Raw genomic sequence first — 21,260 nt, forward strand, 5'->3', positions numbered from 1 at the left:
CTAGTCTGCACTGTCTTGCTGTGAAGGTCCTCCATTCCTATATAGGTAACAAGACCTCAACCATCAACCATAACACCAATGAAGTGACTGATATAGAGTCTGTTAAACGTTTTATATTCTTTGTTTCAATGATAAAATTGATCGGCTGCCATGAGAAGTAGCCTTTCAAGTATGGCTTAAGGAGTATGATGGATTTCTAATGCTGCCCTGTTCACGAGATGGCTTTAAAGTTTTGGGGGCCCCAGCGGATGAGATCATAAGGCATTCACTTTAGTGGTAAAAAATGTCCATTGAGATTTAGTTGCATTAAGAGATTTGGCTGGCTACACATATCAGATACAGTCAAATGGGTGCAAAACAACCTTGCCCAGATCCTATGGACAGTCTGGAAAAATTACCACATCCCCCCCATCTGGGAGTTCCTTCACGGGCTACGAGTTACACATGGACTACAAAACAGCAGAGCTTACCTACAAGACAGCCTATGAAGATAGACTACCCTAAAGACCTCTGACAGCTTCCCCCAATCCCTGACTCGAAACCTCGTAACCCTTTGAGTTACGAGGTGCATGGCTCCAAACTTTTATATATATATATATTTTTGCCATTTTTTGAGCTATATAAAAAGGTAAAAAAAAGGGTTGTGGCAGAAGGAAAAGAGAACAGCTGGTGTGAACCGAAACAGAGCCATTTGTAGGGATCAGGAAGATGATGATTAGGGGTGACGAGTGACAGGTGACGAGTGACAGGTGAGGGTGGTATACTGCTGGGGACGCAGACCCCTGGAACTAAGACATAGAGCGCTGTGACTGCAGAACCACCGTGCCTGCCGGTACTCTCTCAACAACCAGCAGAGAGAACAACTGGGAAGCTCCTTAACGTCAGAACAGTTTATTCCAGGGCGGTTGAGAATGCATTGAGCTAGTGAGCAAGTCTGCAGGCAAACAACAGAAGGTGGGACATTTTATGAAATCAATTTGAGGCGTTTCTTTAAAAAAAAGAAAAAAGAAAAACAACATTCTAGAGAAGCTTGTGTTTGTGGTGGACCAACATGACCTGAACTTCTCTCCAGCGGAGCGGGGTTACACTTAGGACAACATTTTCCGACTGCAGATCCTTTGGGATGGGTGTTCGGACTCAGAGGCTCAGCTTTGTGAACTGGCAAGGCAGGCAACTGCTTGAGGCCCCGGGGCCGCCAGGGGGCCCCCCAAGAATAATAATAAAAAAGATTACTCTATATTTTTTGTTATATAGAAGTATTATCCCTGGCATGGCATTTACCACTTGTTTGACAAAGATTATCTGGCAGACTTTGACAAACGGTTCAAGACTTTGCTTTAGTCAAGCCAATATCTACATTTATGTGCTAAACAAAAATCGAGTTGGCTACGGAGAAAGCCAAGTGCGTTGTGCTCAGAGAGGAGACACATTAAGCCAAACATTAAAAAAATTAAATGGAAAGAGTTACACTATCATCTTGTTCAAATTGGAAAATTCATATTATGTGCCGATACAGCCAACACAGCCAAATATGTGCATCACACTATGCGCTACTGCATAACATCAACAAGACAGTGCACAGCACACCACTGTGCATTACCGCAGCTAGACGAATGCAGCATCACCATCAGATCTTTCATTATGTCACACAGCAATCAGATTGCACATCACACACATGACACAAAAACAAGTTCTCACAGTTTGTAATTGTTATAATGTTCACCAGATGCTTTCGCAACTTTAACTTCAACGGATTCAATTAGTATAGTATAAAGTATAGCGACATCATTAAGTGCACCGCCTCCAGCCCAGGAGTAGTTCACTGGTTAATTTAATATGTTTATTAAGCGGCATCACTGAAACACAGCATTACCGTTTAGCGTAGGCTACTGCCCAAATTCCAGCAATATATTGTGTTTCCAACCATTACAAAAAAAACAACACAAACAACATTATCGCTCCTCCTACACAGCCTACAAAGTAACTCACTCACCCATCACTTCGGATCGGAGGAAATCCATCGTCCAATGACCTCCTCATGTAGTGAGGCGTCCTGTTTTACTTTAATGAGCAGCTCCTTCTCGATGGCTACCAGTGCAACCAGAGAGTCGGGTCTGTCCGGTTGCGTTCCGCGAGTACCTACGTTTTAATACTGCGCTTGAGAGCTGAGAAAGATCGCTTGCAATTGACTCTTAACTTAACTCTTCTCTCCAAACGATCCTCAGAAACAGGATCGCTAGGTGTTGTGAAGGCGGTGGCCATAGTGGTTCATAAGAACTCTCTCTCACTACCCGCCAACGTTTCAAACTTCGCTGATGACTTCACCGGGGGCCAGCGCCGGCATATTGCTGGGCCCTGGGGGCGTTCTATCACTACACAACAAAATTTGATTGGCTGATGACACACGTCAGTCAAATGTATTATCCAATGGGAGGTGGCAGCTTCTAGTGCTGGCCCCGCTGGTCCATGTAGCTGTGATACGTTAGTAAAAAGAAATAATCTGTAATTAAGATGCGTTCAGACACACATTAATGTAATTTTGAAAACAAAAAAATATATTATTTAGATTTTGACAGGGCCAGCAGAGAAGGCCCTGGGTATAAAGATGCGACGCTTTCTCTTCTCTCTTCCTATACTTATAAGCTCTCTGTAGCCACTGAGCTTAAAATAGCGTCTATTCATGGCTTCTTATCATATAAACCTATAAAGAAATGTTATGCTTCTTATGTGTAATGTGTAAATGTAATGCTTCGTATGTGCGGTTAATGGTCTGGGAAGTTATTTCCGTGCCAGTGTTGCCAGATTGGGCGTGAAATCACGCCCAATCTGGCAACACTGCATGCAGATCCCCCCCCCCCCCCCCCCCCCCCAACCAGCGACGCAGCGGATCTCTCGGCCTACTTAAAGCCCCCCCGCAGCGATGGACACAACTCCCCTTCTAACTTCACTTGGATAAATATGGGAACGAAAACCTCTGGACCGTTTGAGTCGTGCGAGAATATCCCGTAGTGAGGGCGAGGAGAAGTTGTTTATTTCTGGACTATATGATGCTCGTTGCGATGAGAACGGGCGTTTCCCAATCTCAAAGTATGTAAATCAGATAAAAACATGAAAGAACCTTTGCAAAGATCTTTGATTCATTATAGATTATTACCCCCACTGTTCAGTACAGGGTAATGAATAATATTTTCAGTTGGGCACAAAAGCACAACCTATTTGCTGCCATCTACAGGTTCCAATTATTTTTGCAATGCAAAGGCAATTGGCTGAACTAATGTTCAGATTAAATTAGAAATCCACGATGAACGACACGGCTGTATAGGCTTGTGTGGTCCTAGTTCATATTTTTCTTGCACCAGAAATTGAAAACAGTACAGAATACAAATTAGCAACAAATCCAAATATGTGCGTCTGATTCTAAACCACACCAGACAGTGTTGTATAATTTAACAGAGATAAATTATCCAAACAACGCTCAGTATTGTGGAAAGAAACCATTGCTAGCATAAAAATCCGACTTTTATGATTTAATTCGGACCCAGATTGGGGGAAATATGTCATGTTTTGTACAACAAGGAACACAAACTGCTTTTAAAATACTTGCCAGAACTTTTTACAGCTGCCAAATTGGTTTAAAAGTTGTACATATGTTTTCCTCAGTTTACAGTACAGTTTTTAATCAATTGTTCATATTTGAAAGCTTTAACAAATTCCCAGATGCATGAGAAATAACAAAGCAAACGCATCTCTTTTGAATACTTTTTTCTTTTATATAACAAACATCTTTTTTTAAACAAAATGTCTCACTTCCATTAAAAGTGATGGTTGACGTGGGCCCACAACATCGAAATGCAATGAATCATAATAAAAATAATAAACACAGAAGACAACAAAGAGATAGATCTTAACCTTTTAAAAAATATACTGTATGAAGCTTTTCCCCCAATGAAACTTGAGGAACTGGGAATCCTCGTTGAGCGGTGTAAGACTGGAAGGTGGTGATGTGCCACCACCTGTTTGTATTTAAAATTTGCATTGCACTAAAACCGTCATTCATACTCTGCACAGATCAGTTGTAAAAATAACCTTTTAAAAATAGAGCATCAGTGGGGTTTAATACTTCAGGAAAATACAAGTTCCCCTCGATGCAACTTGGGAGGGCGGTGCTATGGTGAGTGGAGCGTCACGTTAAACCGCACCCCTTTGGATTTAGTCAGCTAATGGGAGGGGCTTACTCCATAGCCCCACCCCCAAATCCAGACACTCCAATTTTCATCTTGCATAGAGGGGCTCTTGGAATAAACCGGTTCCTACTATTAACTCAGTGGCGGCTCAGTAAAAACATACTTTGATTTCTCTGTAGAATGGCATGCGCTGGGAAAGAACAAACAACACTTTTTTTAAAAAGGGTCAAGTCAAATGTAAAGGGTTAAAAGGGCTAAAGGTTGCCGGTGAGGGCAGAGTCCATGAGGTCGTCGTCCTCGTTGCGTATGTACACGGGACTGTTCCTGGGGGGCCGCTCGGAGCCCATCATGGAGATGGACGAGTCCGAGGCAGAGACGGGCGAGCGGGACCAGCTGTCGGGCTTCATGGGGTGCGAGGAGGGCCCCATCGACATGGAGGACTTCTTCTTCTCCTTCTCCCTGTCCCTCTCGCGCTCGCGTTCGCGCTCGCGTTCGCGCTCCCTCTCCTTCTGCTTCTTCTTCTCCTTCTTGTGCTTCTTGTGCTTCTCGCCGGAGCTCAGCGGCATGGAGCTCATGAAGTCCTGCGGGGCGTGCGGCCGCATGCTCTGGTCGTCGTCCGAGCTGGGGCTGTTCTGGTGGGACTTCTCCGCCACCGAGCTGCTGCCCGACTCGCTCTCGCTGTCGTGGTTGAGCGGCGTGTAGCCCGGCGAGCGGCTGTTGCTCGGGGTGGAGCCGCTGAAGAGGGGCGAGGCCTTGAGGCTGGAGATCTGCGGGCGGATGGACTCGCCCATGCCGCCGCCGCCGCCGATGCCGCCGCCGCCCTCGCCGGCCTTCTGGAGGCTCACCTTGGCCTTGATGCTGGGCGAGCCGCCGTCCGGTTTGCTGATGATGATCTTGGCCAGGCTGGCGCCGGCGACGCCCCCGGCCGACTTGGGGTCCATCAGCTTTTTATCCCCACCGGGGCCCGGGACCGAAACCTTGGCTTTGGCCTCCTTCTCGGACTTCTCCCGCTTGTAGTCGCCCCCTTGGGAGGACATGGGGTGTTTCGAAGGGCCCATGTTCGGCGGCGCGCTGTTGGGTACGTTCCCCGGACCCGGTCCCGCTCCCCCGGGGCCACCCGTCGGGGGCCCCACCTCGCAGCCGTCCTCCCCGACCCCGCCGCCGCCCACACTCTTCAGCTTGTCGATGACCGCCGTGAGGGACGGTTTCTTGTTGCGGCTGGGGGACTTCCCTTTGGCGTTTGGATTGTTTGCATTGTTCTGGTTTCCCCCTCCGCTGCTGCTACCTCCTCCACTACCTCCCCCACTCCCTCCTCCTCCTCCTCCTCCTCCGCCTACTCCACCGCTACCCCCTCCACCTCCCCCTGGTCCTCCACCTCCTCCTCCCCCCCCTGATCCGCCGCCACCTCCTCCCCCGTACTGGGACTGCGAACCGCCTGAGAAGGCCATGGAGGCCGAGGAGGAGGAGGAGGAGGAAGACATGGTGCCGGAGGACGAGCCCCCTCCCATCGGCTTCTGGGAACCCATCCCGCCCCCGGAGGACGACTTGGACCCCCCCGAGCTACCGCCCCCCCCGGAGCCCATCGGGGATTTGGCCTTGGAGGAGGGCGGAGTCCCGGGGACCCCGGACTGCTGCATCTTCATGGGGGAGGACAGCTTCTCCCCGGAGCTGCCGGAGCTGCGGGAGTGTGAGGGGGAGATGTTGGGCTTCATGTTGGGGTTCATCAGGGACCCGGGAGGCTTGCCCCCTAGAGGTTTCATCTTGTTACTGCCGCCGATCCCCCCCCCACCGCCTCCCGGTCCGGTCAGCCCGTGCTTGGTGATGGGGGAGGACCCCGGCTTCACCCCCATTCCCTGAGAGGACCCTTTGGACTGGGACTGGCCTGGCCCCATCCCCCCGCCGGGCTTGGAGCTGCCGCCCTGAGCCATGGCGCCTTCCTTGGTCTTAATCTTGCCAGAGGAAGAGGACGAGTGGGCGTGATGACTCTTGCCGCCGCCGCCGCCGCCGCCCACCCCCATCCCCACAGCGCTGCTGGAGGCGGAGCTGCTGGAGGTGTACCCCCCGTGGGACGACGTCTTCCCCCCGGAGAGCGTCCCCTTGGGGATCTGAATGGTGATCTTGGGGATGGGCGGGGTCGCGCCGCCGGGCGGGGTCTGCGAGCGCCCCGAGCTACCGGGGGACTTGGAGCCCCCGCCGCCCATGCTCCCCCCGGAGCCGGACCCGCCGCTGGGGGGCGTGTACGGCCGCCCCCCGGAGCTGTGCGAGGGGGACTTCCCGTCGGTGTCCAGCTTCTTGCGCTTGGGCAGCTTTTCTTTGGACTTGCCCTCGCTGGACGGCGTCCGGCTGCGCTTGACCTGTTTTCCTTCCCCCATGCCGCCGCCGCCGCCGCCGGCACACATGCCCATCCCTGAGGAGCCTCCTCCTCCTCCTCCTCCACCGCTGCCCTCCTCCTTGGGTCTCATGAGTCCCTGCTGCTGCTGCTGCTGCTGCTGCTGCTGCTGCTGTTTCACTTTAGCTTCCGCGTTCTTGAAGTCGCTCCCCGTCCCCGGCAGCGCCATCATGAGCGGGCTCTGGCTGCCCCCCTGGGAGGAGTGGGCGTCCCCCAGATCGGGAGCTTGCCCCAGGAGGGGCTTCCCCCCGCCGCTGTTCCCCCCTCCGAAAACCATCCCCATGTCGAAGGGGTCCTTCATGGAGGGATCCGGGGTGCTCTGGTCGTGCGGCGCGGGGTTCCGCGGCGTCCCCGTCGGCGTGTTCTGCTGGCTGCCGCCCCCGCCGAAGCCCTTGACCAGGTCCAGGTCGCCGTCGGCGCTCGGCGAGCTGTCGTCGAAGTACCGCTGGGAGAAGCCGTGGCCGGACGTCAGCAGGTCCGGGTTGAAGTCGGCGGCGTCGGGGAAGAAGTTGGAGTCGCCGCTGGTGGGCGTGTCGGCCGCGGCGGTGGCGTCCGCGATGAGGTCCGCCGCGTCCGTGAAGGGGATCTCGTTGCTGTTGGTGTTGAAGATGTCCGCCGAGTCGAAGACGGCGCTGCCCTGGCCCGAGCTCGAGGAGTCCCGGATGGGCGTGTCCAGGGGCCCGCCGTCCTCCCCGCCGCTGCCCATGTGGTGCTGGCCGGGGCCTCCGCCGCCGCCGCCCCCTTTGCCCGTCTGCTCGGGGAGGTCCGACAGGATCTCCGTGATGTCCGGGCCGATGCTGTCCGAGCTGGACAGGCGGACCATGCGGGGCGGCAGGGCGGGCTGCTGCTGCTGCAGCTGCTGCTGCTGCTGCGACTGGACGTGGGGCTGGGCGTGGTAGGGCACCACCGGACCCGAGGGCGGCGTGCCGCACTGGCTGGGCGCCGGGGTGATGCTGTGGGGCGTGTCCAGGCCGTCGCCGGGCAGGTTGACGTCGAAGATGGGGTTCTGCGAGGCGTCCACGTCCATGGAGAAGAGCTCGCGGTGGAAGTCGTCCTCGTGCGTGGCCTGGTGCTGGTGGTGGTGCTGCTGCTGCATGGAGGACGGCCCCTGGGCCTTCATCCCACCCATCCCACCCAGACCGCCGCCGCCGCCGGGGCCCCCTCCACCCACCCCGCCGCCAGGAGCGCCGGGCATCGGCCCGCCCTTCTCCGTACCCCTCGGTCGCTTCTTCTTCCCTTTGCTGCCGCTGCCTGGGCAGGCTCCGCCCATGCCGTCCATCCGGGGCGAACCGGACGAGGAGTTCTGCCTCTCTAGGGGGCTGGAGCCGTACAGCGCGGCAAAGTCCTGGGTGGGGTTGTCCTTCAACAGGTTCATCAGCATGGGATGGTTCTTGGTGTTGCTGGCCGGGGAGGAGGTGGGGGGCGGCGTCTGGTGAGGTTGCGTCGGTGCGTTCTGGGAACTGGGGCTGGAGCCCACGCTCCCGGTGATCTGCAGGAGACTGGTCAGGATGGGGTTCTGGGTGACCTTGTTGTAGTCGTCCACGTGACCTTGTCCTTGCTGTCCTTGCTGTAACTGCTGCTGCTGCTGCTGCTGCTGCTGCTGGCCAGACGCCCCGGCTTGCCCCAGGCACTCCCCGCCGGCTTGGGCTGGCCCGCGACTCATCCCGAACAGAGTGCTGATGGGGCCCGCAAAGTTGGTGGCCCCGGGGGGCCCGGTGCCCGTGGGCGTGTTGCCCCCGGGGAGCCCGGGCAGGCCCATGGGGTTGGCCCCGTCGCCGGCCATGTTGTAGGTGGGGCTCCCGGAGGGCGGCAGGTTGTTCTTCACCATGATCTCCACCGTCTTGGCGATGAGGGACAGCGCCGGCGTGTCGGCCTGGATGGTCTCCGCCTTCCTGCGGATGGCCCTCATGGTCACGGGGATGGACATGCACCTGGGGAGGGAAGACAGAGGAGAGTAGTGTGGATGCTGATGTAAGTAGTAGTAGTACTATTATAGTATTATTATAGTATATTACTAGTATTACATTATTTACTATTAAATTGACATGGAACATCATGTAGTACAAGTTTTGTCAATAAATACATTTGTTGGTGTATCATGTCATCATTTGTTTGTGTATCATGCCTTACAACTGCTGAGCATTGTAACCTGCTCTCGTTCTTTTTACCTTTACTAAAAAAAAAAAGATTGGGACAACCTGCACAATGTTCATATTTAATAACAAACTAGGTAACCACCCTGCATTGAGAGTGGACTCGTTGGATTTCCCTAGCAGAAGGCTGGGCTGGCATGGGATGACCAATCAACAGGGTTATCAAATCTTTAACCTCATAACTTAACCGTTGATAACAAATTATCTTTCATTTAACCACCTATTCTTGGATATACATTTGCCTACCAATGAAGCTAATGGATTGTTAAGGCTAATTGCCATTGCACGTGGAATCGAGTAGGCACTCTCTGCCTTGCACATAAGACAGGGAGTAATTTAATTTCCAGCCCATAATCAGGCTTTTGTAGAAAGCCTGATTATTAAGTCTTTAAAATACAGAGTGATCAAGAAAGTAGCATTGAACATTTTCAAACCAGAACCATCCCTAGAGATGCATCATCTGTGTAAACAGTAGGCACCAGCAGGTCTTCACACTATGAAGGACCACTCACCTCTGGACCACTTTGGTGATGAAATCGTCGGTGCAGATCAGGGCGTCCGACATTCCCTTGAACAGCTTGCAGGCCACCTGTTTAGAGTCAATCACCTCCATCACCACTAGAGGGAGGCAGACAGCAGGAAACAGAGGACTCAAACGCCATACCTTGACAAAAGAATCCCAACAATATAAAGTGAAACCTTCATTGGTCCAGGGGCAGAGCGAATACAGAGACAGGTCATTAAGAAGCAGGCAGGGCTGTTGTTCCCATACCATTTGACCCACTTTAATATCGCCATTATTGTGACCCCAACTTGCTAGTGCTTCCACACCGATGTTTAAACCCAAATCAACATCACAAACATGTTTTTTTTCATAGTCGTTTTCTTGTTGGTAAGAATGTTCCTTTACTTGTTTTGTTTGCTTTGAAAACAGAATCCTGTTTGCTTCGTCATGACAGCCACTCACTTACCTCTTGGAAAGTCATATGCATCCATGTCTGAGCTCAGTGTTTAAGTAATTCTTGCTGTGTTGTGACTCTCTACCATGTCTTTGCATAAGTAATGAACCATGAAATATTCAAAGTTTTTCATTTTGCAACCGTCCACAACCATGTAGTCAGATCGCCGAGTGCGTTGGGGGATAGAACCCTCAACCGTGGAGAGGTGCATGGGGAACAGCCCCGGGGCGGTTGGAGAGGCTTACCGCACACAAGGGATTCGTTGACCGGGTGCTGGAAGGAGACACTGAAGCTGGAGTCGGTGAGGGGGCACACCTCAAACTGCAGAAGCCCCGCTGCGTCTGAGGAAAAACAACATCAGTGAACAAGGCCTCTGCTGGCCCAGCATGCATCAGGACACATTTTTCACATATTTCATCACAGCTCCGAGTCATTTCTAAGATGAAACCCCATTTATCATTTCACAATCGGAAAAAGTAATCCATGTCTTTCATCACATCACGGCTGGATTACTGCAACTCCCTTTACTTAGGACTCCCTCAATCACTCCTCTCTCACCTTCAGCTGGTCCAGAACTCTGCAGCAAGGCTGCTGACTGGATCCAGAAAGCGGGATCATATTGCCCCCATCCTAGCATCCCTCCACTGGTTGCCCACCCACCACAGAATTAATTTTAAAACCCTACTTATGGTTTTTAAAGCCCTAAATGGTCTGGCCCCGCCCTACATTACAGATCTCATCCATCACCACTCAGCTCCCAGGTCCCTTAGATCATGTAGCATGGGTCTCCTGCACATTCCACACACTAGATTAAAGCAGAGGGGTGACAGAGCTTTTGCTGTGGCTGCCCCCCACCTTTGGAACGAACTGCCGCCATCAATTACAGACACTCCTTCCGTCACCATTTTTAAATCTAGGCTCAAAACACACCTCTTCTCCCTGGCTTTTCCTCCCCTTTTATGATATGTTGTTATTTTTATGTTTTGCATGTACTGTCCTTATTTTAAATCAACTTAAATTTTTGTATATACTGTAGGTATATAAAGTGGTCTCTCTTTTATATGCCTTTGTTTGCGCTGTGTACGGCACTTTGGCCAGTGAAAACTGTTTTTAAATGTGCCTTATAAATACATTTTACTTACTTATCATGCTGTAAAATATGCCAGATTTAGACTGCTTATGAAAGCGTTAAATAGCACGTTTTCACAACAGTCAAAATGCTCCTCATCTTGAGGACTATGTTTGGTCAGAAAGTGGCATATGGATCCACATTTCCGTTTTGAATGAATGCGGTCTTGTTCTACTTGGCTACTACATGAATGCCTATTAATTACAATGTGTGTCCACTAGGTGTCTCTAAATACTTAAATAGAAAATCTACATTCACTCCAGTATTCAAATATGAATGAAACACAGATTAAAGGGGTAGTTCAGAATTTTGGACATCGGACCTCATTGGAGACCGTTTTCAACACTTTTCATTCAGTCCTAGTTACAGAAATCGCTTGTGCTAGGCTAGCGTAAGTCGAGGGGAACTGCTAGCCTGCCAATAAAAACAGTTTTACCCACTCCACAGTACATCCGAGACTAACCAATTATAACGCCAGACTATCTATGTAAATGCCTGTGTTGATAGAATAATGTTAGAAATAAAATGACCCTTGCATCGCATTGCATTTAGTTTATAATCCCTGTAGTTGGAAGCAAGCTACGGCAGCGGCGGACTGATATTATCTGGAGTGCGCCTCTCTGTTTATGTTCTGCTGTAGTGAATTGGTTGCTACACCGGAGCAAAGTGAAATTCCTCCACTGCTGAGAAAGTAGTCCCTCAAAATGTAATGTGATCATTGTGATACAAGGATAGTTTTATTTCTAACATTATTCTATCCACACAGACATTTACATAGATAGTCTGGCGTTATAATTGGTTAGCCTCGGATGTACTGTGGAGTGGGTAAAACTGTTTTTATTGGCAGGCTAGCAGTTCCCCTCGACTTGCGCTAGCCTAGCACCAGCGATTTCTGCAACTAGAAGGACTGAATGAAATATGTTGAAAACAGTCTCCAATGATAAACAACACACTGGCTCACTTGGAAATGAGGTCCAATGCCCAAAATTCCGAACTACCCCTTTAAACCCACATTATGAGGGGTGAAAAGTGTTCTTCTGCATTGAAGACTAGGAGAAGGGGGCTGCTCATTGGTCTTTTATGAAGACTCGTCGTCGTTTGGAACTTTCTGGCCTTCCGCGCGTGCCTGGGTAGCGCTCCACCCACCTTCTTTGACGGAGGTGCGCTTGACGCAGCTGCCCACCAGCGTGTTGTAGGCGGCCTGGTGGCGGATGATGTCCAGGATGGCCGGGACCTGCGCCGGGTGGCGGAAGGGGATCTTGCTCACCAGCGCCCCCTGCAGGGAGCGCCCGTCCTGCACGGGGGCGTCGCCGTTCAGGAAGTAGCAGTGCTGCTGGTCTGGAAGACACTGGGAGGGGAGGGGAGCGGAACGGGAGCGCGGTCACACTGGGATCGCAGGGAGGAAATATCCTATCTGCCATAACGGTGCATGCAATTTTAGGCAAACTGTGGAAGACATGATGTTCTTTGGGTGTTTTTAACATGGCGTTTACTCTAGCCATTTAAACATCATAGATCGTCTTGCACGTTGTAGGGCAGGCTTCATTTTAACTGTATATCTTTCAACTTGTTGAGGCTTTTTCTGTCGTTTATGGCCAGGGTGGTGAAAAGGGACAGGATATGAGAGAGAAAGACTGAATTTTATGTAGCATAGGACCACAGGTCCCATTGCTTTCCATCATAGTACAAATTTAAAAAGCGTGTGTTGTGTGTGTGTGTGTGTGTGTGTGGCTGGGTGTGTGTACGTGCACACTTACAGAGTAGAAGTGCATGTTGTGCGAGGGCTGAGGGGGCGGTCCTCCATCCTCCAAGCGCTGTAATTGGCTTTGGACGATCAGCTGGTACAGCGGGGAGAGGGCTGGGGGGCTGTCAAACACTGCGATCCCTACAGAGACGCAGACAAGCTGTTAACACACTGGCACCCCGAGCAACGCTAACGCTGGAGTCACTGTGCAACGTACTGTTGAGAACGATGGTGAAGTACTTCCAACTCCCGTTAACTGGTACACAATGGGGCTATATAACGCTTATGACCACATCGTTTCATAAAACAAACGGACACAAACCCGGACACAATTGCAAGACCAAGTCTGCTTCATGGAGAATATGTAGACACAGCAATGGAACCCTTTTCTGTACGTCAACAATAGCTTTCTTTTACAAGGCATATTGCCCACATATTTTACAGTGAGTTCCATAGTTGTACAAAGTAAAAGTTAAATGTGTGGTCTGAGCATTAACTAACTCTTCTGGCCTGGTGTGCCTGTGTACCAACTAGGGGTGTAATGATCCATTGATGTAGATCGATTGACATCGTTTGATTGGAGGACGATCCAACTGCATCGATGCAACGCCCAAACGTCGATGCATATCGCTGTATTACACGCTTTTATTTTGACAATCTCCTTGCGCGTTGGCGTTTGTGAAACTATTTCGGCGCAAGTGCGCCAAGCCGCTCACGTATCCGTTCACCAACGTTAAACGAGGCAAGCAGCGACAGCGCACGCATGTGTGAGTGCAAGGGTGTATAGTTTTGGTTTGTGTTGCCAGATTAGGCTGGAAAAACAGGAAATCTGCTAAAAAAAAGTAGCCCAATTGGGCAGGAAGATTTGCCCAATCTGGCAACACAGACGGCTTATCCTAACAGCCAAGATGATTCAGAGAATGATTTGTTTTTAGAAGAAAACTATCCACACAGATAGGTTGGGAATGGTCTATGTTCAAAATGAAAGATCATTACAAGCTCTTTTAACCTTTTGGACTTAAATGCAATGTGGCACTTTATTGTTTTATCCATTAAAAATGGATTGTTTTTGTTTTAAATATCTGGAAGAGCAAAGAAATAAAATTAGGAAATTATAATTAAGTTGTTTTTTTGTGAGTTGATGTGAATGTAAGAGGTTGTGTTAAATGGGCATATGATATCGTCTCATATCGATCGCATGCCCCTGAATCGAATCAAAATCATATCGCAGCAGACTTTTGACGTCGGCAAATATCGTATTGTTGTCCAATGAATCAATTTAATATCGTATCGTGATGAAACCAGAGATTTACACCCCTAGTACTAACCCGTGGCAGCCCCCATACGCTGGATGAAGGAGAGGGAGAAGGCCATTGGTTGGTTCAACTTCAGGAAGAAACACACAGGGAGATCCACGCAGTTTGAGTTGGTGACCGAGGAGAAGGAGGGTGTCCTAAAACACACACACACACACACACACACACACACACACACACACACACACACACACACACACACACACACACACACACACACACACACACACACACACACACACACACACACACACACACACACACTTAATTCAGCCCGTAGTAATGCACATAAAGTAATACAATTTAACTTTACATCTAAGCCAGGCTTTTTCTAAGGTGCAGTACCCTTTGTTGTCCACTGGGTGGGAGCCGGTGATGAGCGGGGCGATGGGCAGCTTGTAGATGGATGAGGTTCCCTCCACGGTGACATACACACTCACGCCCAGGGTCCTGGGAACTGTGAGACACAGTGAGGACGTCACATACCTTCATAGACGTCATCCACCACGAGGTGTGTGTGGTTAAAGGGAAATAACGCACGTCACCAGGGCTTAGAACCAGGGTTTGCCTCTGTAGATTCTCTAACCAACATTAAACCTAAACCTCAAATTAGTTCACAATATTTAAAGAACCGTAATACACATCATGTCTACACTCAGAAATCATTGTAATATATCGTCACCACTGTCACTAACGATATGCCATAGACCATGGCCACGGACCAAATATTAAAAGTATTCTTCTTTCATTAAAATTTTGGGCCCACCAAGTTTATTGGTTTATGAATGTTTATACCAAATTGCAATACAGGCAAGGAACATTTAATCAGCCGGTATATATAGAGAAAATAAAGGCAGAGAATCAGCAAGAAACTGAACAGAAGGGAGATCACCTCTTGGCACAATGACCTGGGTTGTGGATGCATCCATGAATAAAAAGATAAACACTGGAATAAAATAGGCTTGTATTTTTTGTTAAACAGATATAAAAACACTGAATAAATCATCATCGCTGTCACAAACAGCACTGGCTTTGTATTGCATTGAGAGAGTTGCTTGTCCATTCTTCAATCTAATGCAAATCTAATCTAATGGGTGATTCAGAACTAAATCTGGAGTTAGACATCTTGCTCTAGGATGCTTACAGCTAGGCTGCCAACCTTGGGGATCAAACTCAGCACTTTTGGGCGGGGACTTGGGACCAAAGCCACTACACTATCCCACCCTCCCGTATTTCAATCCAATACCTCCATTAGCTTATTGACACGAGTCACAACCTCACAGGCATCTGGCTGGCGGTTCGCATTCAATGGCCACTTCATTCAATTAAAGGGCCCCAATTTTAGAATGGCCATTACAGGCCATTTTAAACACGACCCATTAGTGACATCATGAGTGGGCGTGTCCACCCAGATGAGGGACAAAACATGCGGAGCTACTTCTAGGTGAACTTCTCCTCACCGTTGGTGTCGGTCAGGTTGAGCTGGGTCCCGGTGCCTTCCTCAAAGACGTCGTACGGAGACACGTAGCACTGGAGGGACACCAGACGGCCGCCGCTGCGGCCCGTCAGCAGCCCCACACTGCCGTGCAGAATGGTCTCCACCGTGTTGGCGTTGGTGGCTAACCTGGAAACACACGGAAAATAGACCTCACAACAATGGCCGACAAGACATGTCCCTTTGGGACAGGGAAATGGGATTTTTGCCAGTATCCTTTTTATCTTTTGAAGATTCGTTCAAAATGTTTAAAGTTAGGCATCAGCTTAAGAGAAGATTAGGTTAGAGTATTATGTTAGAGATGGTTAAGTCTATGCATTAGGTTAGCAGTGGTTAAGGCATGAGGTTATGAATAATACTCTAATAACTAAGGTTTAGTTACCTGAACATATGCATCATCTTTGTGAGGTCGAGCTCCAGCGACTGCAGTGCGAGGTACATCTTCGTTTTCAGCTTACTGGAAAACACAACAAAGACAGCATTGACATCACACATATCACACATTCACACAAAAAAACATTCTCGTTAATAGATAACCAAAGCATAAATCATTGTCAACAATATTTCACAAGGATTCCATATATATAGTGTACTGGACCTGATGGATGCAAATGTGTTTCACCAAATTAGCTTTTCAGTTTTTAGAAATCTAGAATTAGGCATCAATACACATAAACCAGTAAGACTCAGTTTTTCTGATCCTAAACTTTGAAGCAAAGAGGACCACTCATCAGTTAATAGCGAGTGGATATTTTGTGTGCATGACATCACTCCTGGGGGGGGGTCACTACTGGGGGGGGGGGCTAGCGTACTTGTCTCCAGGGACCTTGTAGAGGTTGACCAGTCCCTTGAGATGCTTGGAGAACTCTTCAAAGTTCTTCTCCCTGAGGCGGAGCAGAAGAGGGAGGTGGGGGCATTAGTGTTCAGGGCGTGCAGACAAATGCAGCGTAGAACAGAACCATGATCGGAATTCAGTACAGACACAATACTCCATCAATAATGAATGAGTTGGATTTAAAATTCTCACCTCAGGTGTTGAATCAGCTCTGGACAGCTCTGTAGTTGACACATTATGAAGGGACGTCAATATTAATATTATTGTTATTGAAACAAGACGGGAAATCCGTTTAGCATAATAGCTAACGCGGGTTCCGCAGAGGAAATTGAAAGTCTCTAAAAGATAAAGAGATTCTAGAGGCATGACAATAACCAAACAACACCATCAGACAGACAGTAACTAGCACAGGTAACTTTGGTAACCAGCATACCACCACAGAGCAGTAATAAGTAACCAGCAGTAACTATCAGGGTTTGGAGGTATTGAAAAAAGGGAAGTAATCATCCCCGGTCGCGGAGGGGCGCGGCTGACCCACCGCTGGGTTCTCCCCGTGGTGCGCCACCTTGACGTCCACCAGCTGCCCGGCCGGCTCCAGCTGCACCTCCACGTAGAACATGTCCGAGGTGATGTAGCACTCCGTGCCCGACGGAGAGAGGTGGGAGCCCAGCCTGGAGGCACCAAGCACCCCCCCAGGAGGAGAAGGGTGGGGGGGGGGGAAATCAGAGAGGTTTGATTAGTGGAGTGAGCCATCAATGGGGTCACGATGGGTCACAGTGCACACGGCAGTGTAGCAGTGAATATATTCCCACAACAGAGGTAGGATGAAGCACTGACGACAAGGACTTTATTAGAAGAAGATAAACAAGCATGTTGTTTGTTTTTGCACGGGCCGGGCAACTTTTTATCCGCCAAATTAGATTCATTTGATTGTTTTTTTCTGTCAATGCCTTTTTGACTGAAATCTCTGAGGCAAATGAACCCAACAATACATACATGCTTTGAACCGTGACCAGTGTATAATCCCTAGTGTATACATGGTAAGCACTTTAGTGTGTAGAGCCAGCCCATAGTCATTATCCTTATTGTGAAGGGTGCTGTCATATTGAAGCAGTGTAGAGGGAGAACTCACATGTTCTGGCGAGCGATGGACTCCAGACGATCCGTCATAGAGGCAAGGGAAGACACTGAGGAGAGACCAGACATGTTAAGACTTCTCCTGTAAAACAACCGGCTGCTTCAAGACACAAACTACCTGCTCCCGGATAGACTGCTCTGTACACAAATTTTTATACATTACTTACTGAATTTCCATTTTTTTTAATGAAATTACACTATCACACAAGAATAAACCCTTCCATCTTTACAAATAAGCACTCCATCAGCAAGCAGAAGGTTGCTGATGGTAGTACCGATGTGTTCTATTGTTTTACTGTTAAAATAAATGAATACAAATCAAAATGGACGCTTGTATTGAAGAGGGGACAGAGAGGAGATCTGCAAGGAGATCTGCCGTTATCCAACTTTATACAATACATCTTTGAAGGAATATAAAAAGGCACACAAAGGGTGCTGAACTCCTGACGGGAAATCGCACAAATGCTTGGGAAAGATGAAAATGCCATTTTCTTTCCTGATGCTCATGTTTCTTCTTATTGACTTTTATGACATTTGGCAAAAAATGTTCTGCATTACCGCCCCCAATTGGCATGGAGTGGCAACCGGTGAGACTCTATCCCTCTCCCCGGGGAAGTGGGTTGTCCTACCTTTAAGGGCTCTCTGGAGGGTCTCCAGGCAGGTCAGGAGGAGCTGGTGTCCAGCTGCATGCATCGCCCCACGCTTCTCCTGCGAACAGACAGGTGAAAGAGCTGAGACAGGTAGGGGAGTACACATGATTCACTGTGACCGATCTAGAGTCCAACACCCTAGGTATCATGGATCAACCACTGATCTAATCAAACAGTGATTTGATCAATTGCTTATCTGATAACTTGTTAATGTTAACAGCCCAAATGTAACATATATAAAGCTGCATTTTATCAGTTCATGATGGTTAAAAAAAATGAAAAATTAATTGTATTTAACTCTGTAAGCTTTTTTTAATCAAACAAAACAATATATCAAATACATTATATATTACTCAAAGAGATACGCTGTAACACACTAGCGGCCTTTCATGGGCAGAGTAAGCATCAGAGAGCATTGCATAGTTGCAGAGTATAGTAAAGTAACAGGGGGTCTCACCATAGCCTGTCGGACGACCTTGCTGGTCTCCTGCCAGGGACGAGAGGCGCTGTGTTTGGCATGGAGGCGCTCTAGTAAAACCGCCACACGACTCTGCTTCTCCGCTTCTGGAAACACACAGGTCAAGGGTCAATTCTACTTCTGCTGCTTGCATTGATGTTTTCTTCTGTGTCAGAGACTCTGGGTGTAGTCAAAATAACGAAAATCATGATTCCAGTGACATCTTGTGATCTATATATAATGTGACGACGATGTGTTGTACAAATTAGGGCTGGGCGATTAATCAAATTTTTACCGCGATTTCGATTTTAGAGTGAAACGATCACCAAACTAATATAAATCGAGTTGAAACTATATATATTTTTTATTTTTTTTTATAGAAATTGCAGCTGGACAGCTGGATTCATATCTGGACTTTATTTTCTATTTGACCATTTTGTGTATTTTTTTAAGGGGAAATTTCCAAGTTCTCATTTACAAAGTGTTTTTTTTTGGAGAGAAATTATGAATAAATGCATCATGTTTTCAAACTCAAAAATAATCGTTTGAATAATCGAGATTTCAATATTGACCAAAATAATCGTGATTATGATTTTTTCCATAATCGAGCAGCCCTAGTACAAATGAGCAATTTAACATATACGCCAACCTCCTCGACTCATCCATCATAAATTATGTGAAAATCAAGGAATCAAGGTGTACATCGACCTCTATAGTTGTACATGAACCAACCCTAACCTTAGTTTTACATTTACTAACCCTAATATAGAGGATATCAGAGGGGAGAAAGAAATATGATCCGATCCGCGCAGCGTGTCACGTGATAACAACAGTAGTCCTCAATTAGGCGCATCCGCATGATCGCTACCGCATGACAGCTACCGGTTGAACAGCCATGTCAGCATTGTGGCTGTATTTCAACCTTAAAGAAGAAAAAAGTGCAACAGCCTGGGCCTGGCTGTTGCACGGCTCTCCTCAGCTGTTGCCAGCATGATCATGCGGTCACGTCACATGCTCCAGCCTCGGCTAGAGCGGATCACAGCTGTTGTGATAGCCACAAGCTTGGCGATCACAAAAGCTAACCATTTCAGACGTTGCGGACGTCCAATCTATTAAAATGAAAGATCAATTGGAAATATGATTATTATAAATCTGGCGTTTGTGTGGGGTATCGGCAGCTAGCCAAAGCTGTGGTATCGGTATCGGTATCGGAAGTGAAAAAGTGGTATCGGGACATCCCTAAGCCTAACCTTAGTTTTACATTTACTAATCCTAAACTTAGTTTTACATAAACTAACCATAACCTTTGTTTTTGCATATTGCACATATGCTATGTGATGCTAAGCTCCACAGCGTACGTATGCAGACTACTCAGAAGTATTATTCACCCTTAAGGCAAATCACACATTTCACTCAGGCTTGGGAACACTGGCTTCCACACCCAGAACTGGCTTGTCTGCATCCTGCTCTGCATACCACTATACTATAATTGCAGCTGATGAGTTTTGGGCTTAAGACGTTATAAATTAATAAAATATCATCAGCATGGCAAATATTATGATCTTTCTAATCTCACAACACGTGAAAGTGTCATTCGGTTGGCCCATGAGAACTACTATGTACTTTTAGGCCAATTTGCAAACGCTTAGTCAACACAGATACATGTAAAATAGGATCAGATAGGGGTTAGGGGCATCTTGCTCAAGGATGCCTACAAGTAGACTGCAGCCATTGGGTTCAGCAGTCTACGGTGAGTCATCCTAGACCTAACATAGCTGAACCCTTGCATGTTTACACACTTAAGAGCTGCTGCTGTCCCCAAAAGTTTCGAGCTTTTATTAGCTCGAAAATACAGTGGAACACTTGACAGTGGAATAGTAGTCCATTTTGTTATAATAAGGGCAAGAGGATGTGGTGGCAACGGGGAAAGTATAAAGATTCGATACACAGTAGAGGACCATAATTGTTAACCCATCTTAACCAGATGTCAACACTATTAGCACGTTTCTGGCTAACAACTAGACGGCTTACTTGTCAAGCATAACAACATCAATTCTGCTCAATTGTAAATTGCATTAGCCTGGTCCAGGCTAAACGTAGGTGACACAAATAGGGAACTGCATTAACGTTACTGTAGAAACATAAATACTCTTACTAGGCGGTCTACAAACTCCAGCTAAGCTACATAGCCTGTTGGCTAACTGTTAGCACCGCGATCGCAGCCCATGTTTGAATGAGTGGTGAGTATTAAAACCAAAATAAAATGAGACAAATAGGTTTTCACCTGTTCCCTCTTCTTCCTTCTTAATCCTGTCACCAGTAGCCTGGATGGCTGCTTGTTGAGCCGACAGGGTGAGCTCTCTAGCGGGGCTAGCGCTCTGGATAGACACCGCCGCCACCGCCGCAGCCATTGTTGCGTTTTGTTTTCGCTGATCCGCCCTCCGGGCTTCCGTAGTTCTCCCCGGGGTTCCTCCGACCGGGGCGCGATATTTCTTTTCGTAGGATAAGTCTGGGATTCTCGCCTCTGATTGGTTAGAATGACTCTCCTCCGATTGGTTATGGTTAGGGTTAGGGTTAGGTTTTGGGTAAGGGTTAACCCTAGCCCTAACCCTAACCATAACCCTAACCCTAACCATAAACCTTACCTTAACCATAACTTCCCGCAAACAGCTAGGCCTAATCGAAACACGATCTAAAGGAGACCCCTTCTAACCAATCAGAGGCGAGAATCCCAGACTTATTCTACGAAAAATAATATCGCGACCGGGGCCCCTCGCAGCTGACGTTTGCGTGAACCGCGTCATATTCAGGA

General features: G+C 48.3%; 1 protein-coding gene across 1 annotated transcript; it reads right to left on the reverse strand.

Moving 5' to 3' along the window:
• Window positions 1-3,732: 3,732 nt before the first annotated feature.
• On the reverse strand, window positions 3,733-20,860 carry med1 (mediator complex subunit 1). The gene is made up of 16 exons (XM_084485967.1): window positions 20,733-20,860; window positions 18,449-18,555; window positions 17,971-18,049; window positions 17,337-17,391; window positions 16,743-16,875; window positions 16,397-16,425; window positions 16,182-16,253; window positions 15,752-15,826; window positions 15,335-15,498; window positions 14,220-14,331; window positions 13,887-14,011; window positions 12,572-12,699; window positions 11,961-12,162; window positions 9,931-10,026; window positions 9,239-9,344; window positions 3,733-8,504 (listed from the first exon to the last, which is right to left on the reverse strand). The coding sequence occupies exons 1-16, from the start codon at window positions 20,857-20,859 to the stop codon at window positions 4,439-4,441; spliced, it is 5,676 nt and encodes a 1,891-aa protein (XP_084342093.1). The 5' UTR covers window position 20,860; the 3' UTR covers window positions 3,733-4,438.
• Between the last annotated feature and the right edge of the window lie 400 nt (window positions 20,861-21,260).

The sequence above is a fragment of the Micromesistius poutassou genome (assembly GCF_964030765.1).
Source record: "Micromesistius poutassou genome assembly, chromosome: 21".
NCBI classification, from domain to species: Eukaryota; Metazoa; Chordata; class Actinopteri; order Gadiformes; family Gadidae; genus Micromesistius; species Micromesistius poutassou.

Bases quoted from the DNA above. Each gene is read 5' to 3' on its own strand.
- med1 (XM_084485967.1), bottom strand. From the start codon at position 20,859: ATGGCTGCGGCGGTGGCGGCGGTGTCTATCCAGAGCGCTAGCCCCGCT. The intron at 17,392-17,970 runs GTAGGACAACCC...GTCTCTCCTCAG, and splicing joins CCTCCAGAGAGCCCTTAAAG to TGTCTTCCCTTGCCTCTATG. The intron at 15,499-15,751 runs GTAACTAAACCT...GTGTGTTTCCAG, and splicing joins AAGATGATGCATATGTTCAG to GTTAGCCACCAACGCCAACA.